The 14,216-nt window shown below is 42.2% G+C and overlaps 1 protein-coding gene across 1 annotated transcript; it reads left to right on the top strand.

Annotated features, from left to right (window-relative positions):
• Nucleotides 1-10,975: 10,975 nt before the first annotated feature.
• On the top strand, nt 10,976-13,733 carry K441DRAFT_548154 (uncharacterized protein; the record flags this gene model as incomplete). The annotated part of the gene is made up of 6 exons (XM_067642947.1): nt 10,976-11,767; nt 11,820-11,886; nt 11,943-12,045; nt 12,100-12,193; nt 12,294-12,376; nt 12,431-13,733. The coding sequence occupies 6 exons, from the start codon at nt 10,976-10,978 to the stop codon at nt 13,731-13,733; spliced, it is 2,442 nt and encodes an 813-aa protein (XP_067506839.1).
• Nucleotides 13,734-14,216: the final 483 nt, after the last annotated feature.

Genomic DNA, 14,216 nt, shown 5'->3' on the forward strand with positions numbered 1-14,216 from the left:
CGCGAGCTGTGGAGTAATGGTCCGTACAACTAGACTGTTATGATTAAAAGAGGGGGTTGAAGCAGTTTCGAGGCCTCTTGATCCCAAGTTCGTTGTATGGCCACTTCAGGGCACCGATTGAGAAGATAAGATGTTTGAGGATCTATCGATTTCTAACTCGGAGGCCGAGCTGAAGGCGAGCCGCGATGCTTCCTGCGGGTGCGCCAAGAGCTACTCCTGTTACCTGGAGCAGCGCGATTCGTCTGACCAATTGGATCAATTACACCAATTGCGATCCTTTCGCTTCCTCTCCAACACCTTCTAACGTGGTTAACGGGGTTTTGACCGCTACCTAGGTTATGACCGCGCTAGTAGACCGCTTTCTTTTATAGCTAGCTTATTGTCTAAAAAGTATACTGCCGCTCTAGGCGTCAGGCAAACTTCAAAAGACCGCCAAGAAGGTGGCAGAAGAAACTGCTCTGCTAGAGGACCCTAGGAAGGGCAGGAGGACAATAATATAACCCAAGTTAACTGGCGACATTTGGGGGCCAATTTGACGAATTTTAGTGTTCAAATCGGTCATAACCTAGGGAGCGGTCAAAACCCCGTCAGCCACGTTATCACTTTCCCTGGCACCATCAGCTAAGAGGTACAAGGGGGTACCACGAACGGGGCAGACGCCCTCCCTGCTAGTGTGGTTTTAAAATAAGCGAGCCCTTGCAAAATGGTTGGGCTGTCTCTTCGGCGCCGATAAAAGCGGCGAAATAACGGCACGGGCCACAAATACTAAAACACCTCCCTAAATAATTACAACAAACAATAATACGCGCACTAAAACACTTCCAAGATTACTGGCGTGCAAATAGGCAGATAATATAGTATTAAGCATAAATTAAGCGTTTAATTATATATAGAAATTAAGGTGTGGCCAAAAATCTACTGTTTGTGGCCCGTGCCGTTATTCCGCCGCTTTTATCGGCGCCGAAGAGGCTGTATTATCCTGCTAGTATTCCTTAACACGGCAGAGCCCTTTGCCAAGTTCGCTTATATTAACGACTGGATTTAATTAGATATTTATATTAACCCAGCTTTTCCAATTAGTTGATTCTTATCGATAACATAAAGACCTAAATTGCCGTGTTAAGGGATACTAGCATGTATATATATATGTATATATATTCTATTATAGCTATACACCATCTAGGGTATAGGCCGTTACAAAGCGCTAACTAAATACTTCCTGCCATTAATATGCTTACTCTAGTTTAGAAGCCAACTATAAGAACTATATATCTATTACCTAATACTATACTTAACTAAGGAAAAAATAAAGGAAAGTAATGTGTTACTATTAAAGAAAGTTAGAGTTTAGAGGTAAGCCTAAGTAAGTAGTTTTCAATGCCTTATGTCCGTAGGGCTATTCCAGCGTTATACGCTTTTTAATTAGCAACGTACCAATAGAGGTACGTATAGAGGAGGCTCGCGGTATATTCGGTTAAATAATTAAAGGAGAAATTCTTAAGAGTCTTTGCTTATTAATGTCGGCTTTTATACTCTCTATATTTTATACACTTAGGTATAAATATCTAGTCTCCTTTATAAATTTAATTATAGCTTTAACTACGCTAATATCTGGCTTCCAGCGCTTAATTAGGCCGTTAATATTCCTACCTCCTTTTTGTCTGTATAAGTAGCCTCCTAATATATATAATAGATCCCTAAATTAATCTCCATATTACTCTTTTAGTTTAATCCTTTACTACACCTACCTCCTATAAAAGAAGAGGAAGTGCTATATTAACTCTATAAGCCCGTAGTCGTATAACGCCGTCTCTAATACATTAATTTTATAGAGATATTCCTTTAGAAATAACTTACCAGTCTATAGCTATATAAGGATAGCAGCTTCTAAGCTAATTAGCTACTGGTATAATCCTATAGCCTTTTTAAGGTAGAGTACTGCGTCAATCTTCCTTATAAACTTACCTGTATTAGGTCTTCCTAATAGAAGCGGTCCTATTATTATTTTAGCTCTTTTTAACGCTTACGTTATAAGGTACTATAGGAGGCCGTCTCTTTATAGTAGCTCCTCGCTCTCTAGTCTTATTGCTACTTTAGTAAGCTTATTAGCCTTCTTATTTCCTATAAATCCTAAATGGCCTAAAATCTAGTATAGCGTGACATTATTTAGCTAAAGCTTCTTTAAGATCTCTATAACTATTTCCTAGCAAGCTTTAGCCCTTTAGCTCTATACTAATAGCAACGCTAATTATAAGTTAGAGAATATTCTTATACTAGATATAGGTATTAAAAAACCTACTTAGTTAACAGCCGTATATATAGGGTCCCACGGCTAATTAGCTGCCTCACTAATTGCTAGAAGCTCTATAAGGTAGGTATTGGCCTAATTAAAGCTTACTACCATTTTTAAAAGCGTTGCTTTAAATAGCGTAGCATATATACTAACTCCTGCCCTACTATTATATACTAATATATTAACGTATATATTAACCTACCCTAGCTTATAGTCTTTAATAATAGCTTAAGTATAATCTTCGTCCTTATATATTATTATATTAGGCTTAGCCACCTATAGCGGGCATATATACGGTTTAACCTCCAGCACCCCATTTACCTAGACATCCTTATATATCTCTACTATCCTCTAAAGCGGCGATTGGTGCCATCTATAGAGCCTCTATCTTTAAATTATTTAATAAGGATATAATTTACCTAGTTTATAGATTAATACCCAGAACGTAATAGCCTAGTTACGTAGCCTTTACTTAAGAGGGAGCAAGCCGGCTTCTACTTTTGCTATTAGTAGGGCGATAAAGCGGAACCCCTTAATAATAGCTTATACTATAATCCTCTGCGCCTATTAAAGGAGCTATATTAACTCTTATATCGCAAGCGGGTACTATATTAGCGATATATAGTCTGCTACTAGTAGGACTAAGCTTTTAGCTAGCTGCTTAACGCTTTTAGACTACAGTCCCTTTAATCTATATAACGCTAGCGCCACCTTAGTGGCTTTGCCTACCTTATTTACTAGGTGCGCCTTAAACCGTAGCTCCTTATTAAGGATTACCCTAAGGATTTTAACTTCCTAAGTTGGGGGGATCTCTTTTCCTTTAAATTGGAGCGGCGTAGTAGCATCTCTGCCTACTTCTTTATATCTAGTAAGGTAGATAAATAACGTTTTCTTTACTTTAAATTGGGCTCTACTAGTCCTCTCCTATTTCTTAAGCATCGGTATAATCTTACCCTAGATAATCTATATATTTTCCTTTGCCGTAGGGCCTATAACCTATATTAAGTAGTCGTTAATAAAGGCTATAGAGCTACTATTTCTAGGTGCGCTTTATATAAGATCCGCGTTAAAGAATAAAAAAAGTATTAGGGCTAGTGCTAATCCCTACGGAAAACCCGCCTATGGGAGCGCCTGTACCTCTAATATATATCTATTAACTAGGATATAGGCTTAACAGTTTATATAAAAGTCCTATACTTATTATATAATTATCTAAGGTATCTAACACTACTATAATCTCCTAATTTCCAGCTCTATAGCCATATTATTGTACGCACCCTTAATATTAAATAATACTAGAAATAGCGTCTTTTTTCCTCTTTACGCTCTAAATATATCCTTATAGAGATATAATAGCGTATATATCGTTAACCTTTACTTCCTAGCTCTGAAGTGCGTCTTAAGTAGTAGGCTGTGTTCCTCTACTAGGTATACTATCCTCTTTACTACTAGCGATTTAAGTGCTTTTCCTAGCGTTAGGAGGAGGGAGATCGGCCTATAGTTATTTACTACTATATAGTCCCCCCACTTCGGCTTCTATAGCGGTATAATCTTTACTACCTTTTATTCCTAAGGTACCTTTCCTATCTTAAGTAATTTAGTAAAAAAAGTAGTGATCTTACTACTTAGTACGGGCCACAGCTCTCGCTACACCCTAGCTAGTAGGCCGTCCCTTCTAGGAGCCTTATCTAGGCTAGCCCTAAATATAGCTGCCTTAACCTTATATTTGGCGATAGGCTTCTATATTAATTAGTTATAGCTAGTTATAGCTTCCTCCTCTTATTCGCACGGTGGCGGGACTAGAAAGAATGCCTAGAGTAGTTCTCTTATAATATTATGGTTCTCTATAACAACCTCTCCCTATCCTCTATTCTTCTTAATTAGTAATATTCTAGCGAACGCAGATATAGCCTACGGATTAAGGTATTTTAACGCTTTTTATATATTATTACTGTTACTATATTGGGAAAATATTCGCAGGATGAGATTTAAGTAGACTTTGGTTTTTGTGTTTCGCGTAATTGACATGTAATTTGACTAACTCGACACGCAATTAACCAACTTAACACGTAATTGACCAACTTAACATGCAATTTAACTAACTTAACACGTAGTTAACCTACTTAATATGTAATTTAACTAACTTAACATGCAGTTAACCTACTTAATATATAATTTAACTAACTTAATACGCAGTTGACCTACTTGATATGCAATTTAACTAACTTAACACGCAGTTGACCTACTTAATATGTAATTTAACTAACTTAATACGCAGTTGACCTACTTAATATGCAATTTAACTAACTTAATACGCAGTTGACCTACTTAATATGTAATTAACTAACTTAATACGTAATTAACCTACTTAATATATAATTTAACTAACTTAATATGTAGTTAACCTACTTAAACACTTTAAAAGCTAACTGTATATTTCTTAACGTGCGATTAAGGTAAAGTTATATACTATATATTTAACTATTATATAATACCTATATAATCTTATATAATCTTATATAAATCTTATAATCTTATAGTCTTATTACTTGGAGCTCTGCACGAGGCTCTATACGAAGCTCTGCGTATAGAGGCTTTGCACAAAGCTCTGTGCATAGAGGCTCTGTATTAAAGCTCTGCACGAAGCTTTGTATAAGGCTCTTCACGAGGCTCTATACGAAGCTCTGCGTACAGAGGCTCTGCACGAAGCTCTGCACGAAGCGCCTGCACGAAGCTCTGCACGAAGCTCTGCACGAAGCTCTGCACGAAGCTCTGCACGAGGCTCTGCATGAGGCTCTGCGCGAGGCTCTGCGCGAAGCTCTGCGTATAGGAGGCTCTGCACGAGGGCTCTGTGAGAAAAGCCTCTGCGTTATAGAGGCTCTGTACGAGGCTCTGCGTAACAGAGGGCTCTGCACGAGGCCTCTGCGCGAAGCTCTGCGATATAGAGGCCTCTTACACGCAAGCTCTTGCATCGGGGTTCCCCCGCTATATTCCCGAATAAGCCCTCTTACACCGTGCCTCTACCCTAATGTAACCACCTTATTTTTTTACCCTTCCTTCCCTCCTTTATATCCTCCCCTACCTTAGGGAGAGGCAACCAGAGAACCGGCAGCCAGCAGAGGACCGTTTGCTTAGAACTAGACGACCCGTCGCCAGAACCAGAATGGACCGTTACCAGAACTAGGACGACCATCGCCCAGTCCAGACGACCGTCCGCCAGAACCAGACGACTGTCGCCAGAACCAGACGACCGTTGCCAAGCCAGACGACCGTTACCCAGAACCAGACGACCGTTGCCAGAGTCAGACGACCGTCGCCCCAGAACCCAGACGACCGTCGCCAGAACCAGACGCGACCGTCGCCAGCCAGACGACCGTTACCAAACCAGACGACCGTTGCCAGAGCCAGACGGACCGTCGCCAGAACCAGACAAACCGTTTTGCGCCAGCGCCAGACGACCGTCGCCAGAACCAGACGACCCGTCGCCAGCCAGACGACCGGTTACCAGAACCAGACGACCGTTGCCAGAGCTAGACGACCGTCGCCCCAGAACCAGACGACCGTCGCCAGAACCAGACGAACTGTCGCCAGAACCAGACGACCGTCGCCAGCCAGGACGACCGTGTTACCAGAACCAGAACGACCGTTGCCGAGAGTCAAGACCGACCGTCGCCAGAAACAGACGAACCGGTCGGCCAGAACCAGACGACCGTCGCCAGCCAGACGACCGTTAACCCAGAACCAGACGACCGTTGCCAAGAGTCAGAACGACCGTCGCCAGAACCCAGACGACCGTCCGCCAGAACCAGACGACCGTTCGCCAGCCCAGACGACCGTTACCAAAAACCAGACGTACGTTTGCCAGAGCCAGACGACCGTCGCCAGAACCAGACGACCGTCGCTAGCTAGACGACTGTTACTAGAACCAGACGACCGTTGCTAGAGCTAGACGACCGTCGCCAGAACCAGACGACCGTCGCCAGAGCCAGACGACAACGACTAGCTAGCCAACACTATAAACGATTCGATTGATTGATCGAATTAAGGTAGCACAGACAGGTAGGCACAAATAGGTAGATGCTAATGGGTAGGTAGATGTAGATAGGTAGGCAGATATAGATAGGTAAGCAGATATAGATAGGCAGGTAGATGCAGATAGGTAAGTAGATGCAGATAGGTAAGCAGATGTAGATAGGTAAGTAGATGCTAACGGGTAGGTAAATATAGATAGGTAGGNAGATGNAGATAGGTAGGNAAATGCAGACAGGTAGATATAGATAGGTAGGCGATGTAGATAGGTAGGTAGATGCAGATAGGTAGGCAATGTAGGCAGGTAGGTAAGTTAATAGGTACAGTAGATAGGTAGAAGAGAACCATCGCTATATTATATTAAATTATCTAAAATAATAATATTTATTTTGCTAGCCTTATAAATAGCTTTAAAATAGCTTTTATTTATTTAAAATATGCTATTAGTATAAAAGAGGTAAATATAATTATGGTTGCTAAATGCGTAGATTGCTGGCAGGTTGCGTGTAGGTTGCGCGTAGGTTGCGTGTAGGCTGCGCGCAGGCTGCGTGTTAAAAAAAACACAACATAGGCTAGTCGGTTGAGTTGCCAAATGACCTCAACTGCGCGCTAATTGCGTTAACCACCAACCATTGAGGCCATTAAAAGGGTACTATATTTTGCCGATATAAAGAATTTATCCTAATAGAGCTTCCTATATCGCCAAATAGTCCTATAGAAGAGCTTCTTTACTCTTACTATAACATTACGTAGCTTAGGGTCATCCCTTCCTTACCTTTATATCGCGCTATTTCTATTCCTCTAGTATATATATAACTTCCTTAGCGTTATAAGGTCTTTGTTCCACCATCTTTTTATATACGGTAATAGTCTAGCCCATTAATAGTATGCTTTAAGGGCTTTATTAACCTACCTATTAAGGCAGTTAACTATTTCGTCTATATCTTCTATAGGGAATCCTATCTCTTTCTATTGCTCTACGTCTTTTTATATCTTATCCTAGTTTGCATTTTTAATAAATAGCCTCTCCTAGCTCTCTTACGTGTCTATATTAACCCAGAAGCTAATATAGATAGCTCTATAGTCTAATCCATACTTATACTCCTAGATAGCGCACTTTACTAGTTTACTTACTAGGCCCAGGGTTGTAAGCATAAGGTCAATTATTAATATTCGCCCCGCGTTACTTTTAAACGTAGGTATTCCTACTAAAAGTAGGCTCTGGAGTAACCAATCCGCTATAAAGTTAATAATTAGTACGCTTTCTTCCTGCGTTAATATGGTACTAATATAACTTCCTCCCTATAGTAGATTGTGCTAATTAAAGTCACCTATAATTACTACCTCGGTATATAGGTCGCGTAATAGTTTACCTTAGATTAGCCTATTAATTATCTCCAGTCTGCTAGAGAGCTCCTCTAGGTTCTCTTCCTTAGTTCTTCTTAAATATCTATCTGGAATATATACCGATATAATTATAAGTCTCCTTTAGCCAACGTGCGCTATTACCGCCATAATATCTACTAAATCTACCTGCAGCTATATAGCTGCTAGCTCTCTAGATGCCTAGATATATAACCTAACTAGGGAATACCGCTGCTGCCTACCTATTAGGACGAACCTTATCCACTAGGGATTTAAGCCAGCTAGCACTACTTCCCTATTTAAGAGAAAGCAGTAAGGCTCCTAGCCTAGAATAAAGTAGAAGTCCGCTAGCGCTTCGTTATTATATAGTGTATACTACGCCTCCCTATACTTCTTTATATTCGCCTAAAGGATCCAAAGTTCTCTATTTATAGCGCTATTATATAAGAATCCTATCTATCTCTTTTCTATATACTAGGCATTTACGGTATAAGGCTTAGTAAAGACCCTAGCAGTTTACGCAGTATAAATTTACCGTTTTATACCAGAAATGGCCTTCCTGCCTATATATTTCGCATATATTAGGTTATGTATAGTCTCTAGCCCTATATCTAAACCTTTTATATTTATAGCATGCTATAGAGGTGCGTCGCTCCTTAAATGGTAATATAATAATTACGCCTTCCCTAAATAACACGTTATCTAATGTAAGCAGCTTCTCTATATTCTCCTTTATTACCACTTTAATAATCACCAACGCGTGCTAGCCGCGCGGCCTTAGTTATCTTAGCTATCTTATTATATATACCTCTACACCATTCTCTACCCTAAAGCGCTCCATAGCTAACTTACTTACTTTTCCACTATTAATATCCATTACTAAAGGTACTTTAACCCAGTCTGCCTTAACTATATACTACTTAGGTCTAATAAGCCTCGCCCTAGGGATATACGGTTTAAGCCATTAAGTAGTCGTCTACCTAAATATAGCTTCTTTATCTTTTTCTACCAAGAATCTAATAATGCTCGCGCTGTCGCTTATTCGCTATACGCGGAAGTCCTTAAGTATAGCTCCTATAAGCCCCTTAACATCCTTTATACCTTACGCAATAGTTTACTTTACTGCTTTAGTAGTAGCTACCCTCTCTATTGCCTTTTTACCCGCTTAGCTAACGTCTATTACTAGCTACTAATTAGGTTCCTTAGGGTTCCTAGCGCTTATTATTTATAGCAAGGTTATCTCTAACCCTACCGTGCCTCTACTAGCTGCTACTAATGCCTATAATTATATTAGAGCTAAGGGAGTATTTAATTACACTTATAAGGACCAGATAGCCTTTTAGAGTTTAGCGTTTTACTTTTTAAAGCTTCGCTATTCCAATTTAATGTCTACAAGGTTATTTCTAATGCTCTCAATAATGCTATTCTAGTTTGTGATAATATTGCTCTACTATACTATAGTTTCTTTAAGGCTTTCGATAAGTTGATAAAATTCGTTACAATTAATACCTCCTTCTTTATATTTGGGTGAGGTAGAGACTCTTACTATAGGGAATAAAGGCAGTATATGCTATATAGCTTATAGTCTAGTTTATAGTGCGGTTGTCTACTATTTAAACTGTGCTAATATTTAGGCTTATATCCTTAGCAACTGCTAGGCCTCTTATACCTTCGCGCTCGGTTTCTTTATACGTCTTAGTAGAGCTGCTGGCGGGTCCAGAGGTGGTGTTACTGATACGCGTTCAGGGGTCGAAGCAGCCATCGGGGCTCCGGGGCTTCGTTCGGTGGGCCGCAGGGGCCGCCTTGCAGCGGGAACTAGCTAAACAAAAGACTAGGATTCGATTAAAAGAATGTCCGAGATAAATATCCTCCTCTTTCAAAAGTTCTGTCTCCTTCAGGGGTAGTTGTACCAAGGGATACTAGCAAGGAAGGCGTCTGCCCCGTTCGTGTTACCCCCTTGTACCTTTTATGTATGACGGTAGATCTACCGCCTTCCTGATGCCGTTGGGTCGTGCACGCCGTCATATCGTGCACGACCCAACGGCATCGGTCATAACCCTACCCTATCGCCTACGTTACACAGCTAAGTGGGCTAGAGCGAGAAACGCGACAAACTCCACCAAGATAAAATGAAGCAGGTGATGGCGCGCATTAGCGTGCCTCCCTGGCGCGATTTCGGCGCGTAGAGAACTGCCTCAACAACATCCCGATCTCCTGAGATCTCCCCTCCTGTCAATCTCCTTCTCATGAAGCACTGCTGGTCGAGTATTCTTTTCAAACAACTTTTAACCCCCATTTCCTAGACATTGACTCCTCGTTCTTCCCATTTCGTGATCTCTAGCCGAATAGCGCTGGGTGGGGTTGGCCGGGCTGTGGAGCTTCAACATCTAATCAGCCGGTATTCATCCTTCTTGTGGGCTCTGCCGTCTCATTGGTATAGAGGCATACCGTCGTTTTTGTTAGTTTCTACTTCATTGCTCCTCTGCCCGAGTGTCCCGTCGCCCTTGTTTCAACCTTTATGCGAGGTTGCCGCTTTCAAGACCATCGCAAACCCTGAGCTTAACTGATAGCTGGGCTGTGGGATTCTCAATCTCACTTTTATTGCCATTAATTGGTAAAAATCGACATCCGTGGTGCGGTTCCCGTACCACTAAATATCCTATTTTGAAAAGGCCATTTTCCATAATTGAGAGTAGCTCAAAAGGCTACGAGTCGTCGAATTCGTCCATCACCCTTGGATTGTAGCACGGCTTTGGATCAGAATCTTGGTCTATTCAGCTACCGGCAGTCTCGTTGGTTTCAAGCAGTCCCTTTGTTTTAGGCCAGCTTCGAGGATTTCGCCTACTCGGTGGCATTATTTCAAGAACCGGAAAGATTGTCTAAGCTCACTCTTAACACTGGTTTTTGGCCTTTTGGATATATTAGCGCAGGCAGGCAGGCAGGCAGGGACTAGGCCTATCTAGGAAATCAGTATACGGTTGGCAGAACTTGGGACCGTCGTTAAACGTCGATTTTGAGCCTCCTAAGCTTTTTGTGGTATCAATCACGTCCATTCCATATGTTAGGAATCATTCAGGGTGAAAGGGTCGGTGGGAATCTTTGAGACCGCATCACCTCTTTCACTTCTGTGATTTGAAGTACCTTTGTGCGCTGCAGTGAAGGTCTATCGCTCTAAATCTAACGAATTTACTTCTCATCATCATCTTCCTCTCTTTCGATAGATCTTAAACCCCTATTATATATTAATTCGGATAATTTCTTAATTCCAGATACTCATATTCCGTCGTCATGCCTTTCAAGTTCAACCACATCTGTCTACTACTCGAAAATCTCGAGAATATCAAGTGCCACGATCTACAATCCCGGAAACAGGAAGCGACTAGGAAGACCGTTATGGACTGGTTCGCGCAACATCGAAGCACACTCGATGCGCCGGATGCCAATGGAGTCGCCATACTCTCAACGCTGTTTCCAGAGCGTCGAACTGATCGTGTTTATGGGATTCGATCCAAACGTCTTGAGAACATCGTTTGTCGCTGTCTTCAACTGAACAAGGCAAAAACTGCTCGGCTTAGCAAATGGAACGAAGCAGGCAACGGTGATCTTGGTGCTTGTGCAGAACGTGTGCAAAGGGATGTCGATGCGTCTCTAGGAAATGCCTCTGTCACTGTGGACGACGTTGACAACGCACTACAGCAAATGGCTTCCCAATGCAAGTTCTCTAGTCTGGAAGTTCAGGCCCAGGAAGGTTCAGAAAGTCCATTAAAGCTGCTAGGGAGTATCTTCATCAGACTACGCTCCTGGGAGGTAAAATGGTTGATCCGCTTGATACTTAAAGAATTTTCGCTTGTGGTATTGGACGTAAATATGGTGTTGAGAGAATTCCACTTTCTGCTTCCAGAGCTACTAAAGTTTCAAGACAACTTTGGTGCGGCGATTGCGCTGCTAAAAGGGCCACTAAGCCAATACCATTCAAAACCGGACGCGCGCTCTCAGCGGTTGCTCAGGGATGAAGCAGCAGAGAAAATTCATCCGGTGGTTGGCGTGAAAATCGGACGTCCGGATTTCCGTAAAGCTTGGGTAAGTATATTATATGGGTGGACAAAAGCTTGTTTGCTGATCAATCTTACAGTCCTGGAAAAACTGCTTTGACATGCTCGACAACCGAAATTGGATTATAGAGTGGAAGTATGACGGCGGTACGCAACCTCCTGTTTGTATTTCATATTCCGTAGTAATCACTAACTAATTATAGAATATTGCGAGGTGCACATCGATCTAGCAAACAGGGAGAATGATCTTCGAATATTCTCGAAGAGTGGCAAAGACTCCACTATTGACCGCATAGCACTTCATAAGTTAGCGAGCTCCTCTTGATTAATGTTTTTGCAATGATCCTTAATTGCGAATAGGACAATACGACAAAGCCTTCGAGTTAGGCAGTCGGACTGCAGATTTCGAAGAAAGTGTATAGTGATTGGGGAATTAGTAGTATATAGTGATAAGGTATGTCTTCATATTTACTGAACAGTTACGAAAAATAATGAACCACTAATAGTCCTGACACTTCGTGATAAATGGGCAAATCAGTGCTGACACGTCCAAGGAAGAGAAGATCTTGGAGTTTCACAAGATCAGGAAGCATATATATCGCTCAGGAGTCCTCATCGGGGCAAATCAGGATTCCCAGTAAGTTAACCTCAGACCATTTTATGAAAATTCAGATAATCTAACCCCGCAAAGGGCCCACGAACACGAACATCTCATGATCGTCTTCTTCGATGTACTCGTGATTGATGACGATATAATCATGCGGAGACCTCTTAGTGAGCGGCGAGATGCATTAAGAGAGCTTGTCAAGGAAGAAGCCGGGCGAGCAATACGGTCGGATTGGAAGAAATTTGACTTCTCCAGACCCGACTCAAAGAATAGCCTTCTTCAGCTCTTCGCAATCTCTCAGTACCACCTGTATGAGGGTCTCGTATTGAAACCTGCGGACTCCCCTTACTTCTCTCTCCAGCTGGAAGGAACTAAAGGCGATCCAAATTTTTTCATTAAAGTGAAAAAGGACTATATGACGGACATGGGTGGCGATCGGGATTTTGCGGATTTTGCGGTAGTCGGTGCGAGCTACGACGCTCAGCAGGCCTTGAAATCGGGCCTCAAGAATATCCATTGGACGAACTTCTATCTAGGTTGTCTGACAAACAAGGAAGCTCTCCGATTCGGAGCAAAACCAGTCTTCAAAGTCGTTTCCATTATAAAACAGGAAAGCTGCATTCAAAGGCAAGATCTCCAATTTCTTAATGACCATGGCCAATTTCGCTCTGTCCCTTATGAGCATAGTTGCGAGCTCAGAGAATTCAACGTATTACGGAGCTATGGATACGATACAACCATGACCGTCGCGTTCAGGCAGCCGTTCGTCGCAGAAGTCCTAGGAAGTGGATTCGACAAACCTCAAAATGAGAAGTTCTTCATGCTACGTCATCCCCGTATCAAGAAGATACACTTAGATCGTTCGTGGCAAGATACAGTCTGCTTGGAGGAACTAGGTCGAATGGCTGATGAAGCGCGAAAAGTCCCTACTATCAGCAAAGAGCTAGATGGTGCCGCCCAAAAGGTGGCACTGCGGATTGCTAGGTTTGAGAGGACGTACAGTGCATCACAGCAAACGACGCAGGAATCCTCATCGCCCCCCGCAACCCAGGAGTCTTCGAGAAACCCAAGAAGCGGTAGAAAATTTACCGGAACTGCGCCCGTTATTATTCGCGTGGACGCTGAGGAGCTCACAGAACCAAGTAAGCAGGCGGGACCGCTTCCAACTCCACCGATATCTTCACTAGATGATGTCTCCCCACTGTTATCGCGCAAGCGTAGCTGCGAAATGCCAGCGCTTGTTGCTCCTGCCAAAAGAGCAAAGCTGCAGGCGCCGCTGAAAGACTCTCAAACAAATCGTCAGATTGGGATATATGAGTTTGACTTGGAAAGAAAAGTAGTTGAGTTCTACCCTGAAAATCCTTACGAGGTCAAGACGAGTGAATAAGTCGATCTCCAAAATTCGTTGAGTACATCTCAAAGAACTGTTTCCTTAGCAACCATCTACAAATTCCAATAAAAACTTTATTCTTCCCCAGCACTTATATCCCGATGCAAAACAAAAGCACGTTGCTTTAGCCGCAACCGGCACTATACACAGTGCTTAAGGGAGCAAATGCTATACTATGGCGTATATCACGACAGTCTATAGTGTCAACTGCTATCAAATATTTACGCCGGGTGCCAATCACCTCCGTGTTCCAGCCTGAGATAGTGTAGGAGTCAATGTCTTTGACTCGCTTCTCAATGATATGATAGCTTAGTCTTCTGACTCAAAAAAAATTAACCTTCGTCTTTGGCAACGTGCTCCCATAGCCAGCACATACACCGTACTAAGCTTTAACCTCCTCCCTCTACATTTCCCCCTACTGCTACTTTCAACATTATATAAACTCACTCACTATTCCAAACACCACTAACACTCAGACTT

Source organism: Cenococcum geophilum (genome assembly GCF_001692895.1).
Source record: "Cenococcum geophilum 1.58 unplaced genomic scaffold K441scaffold_10, whole genome shotgun sequence".
Classification (NCBI taxonomy): Eukaryota; Fungi; Ascomycota; class Dothideomycetes; order Gloniales; family Gloniaceae; genus Cenococcum; species Cenococcum geophilum.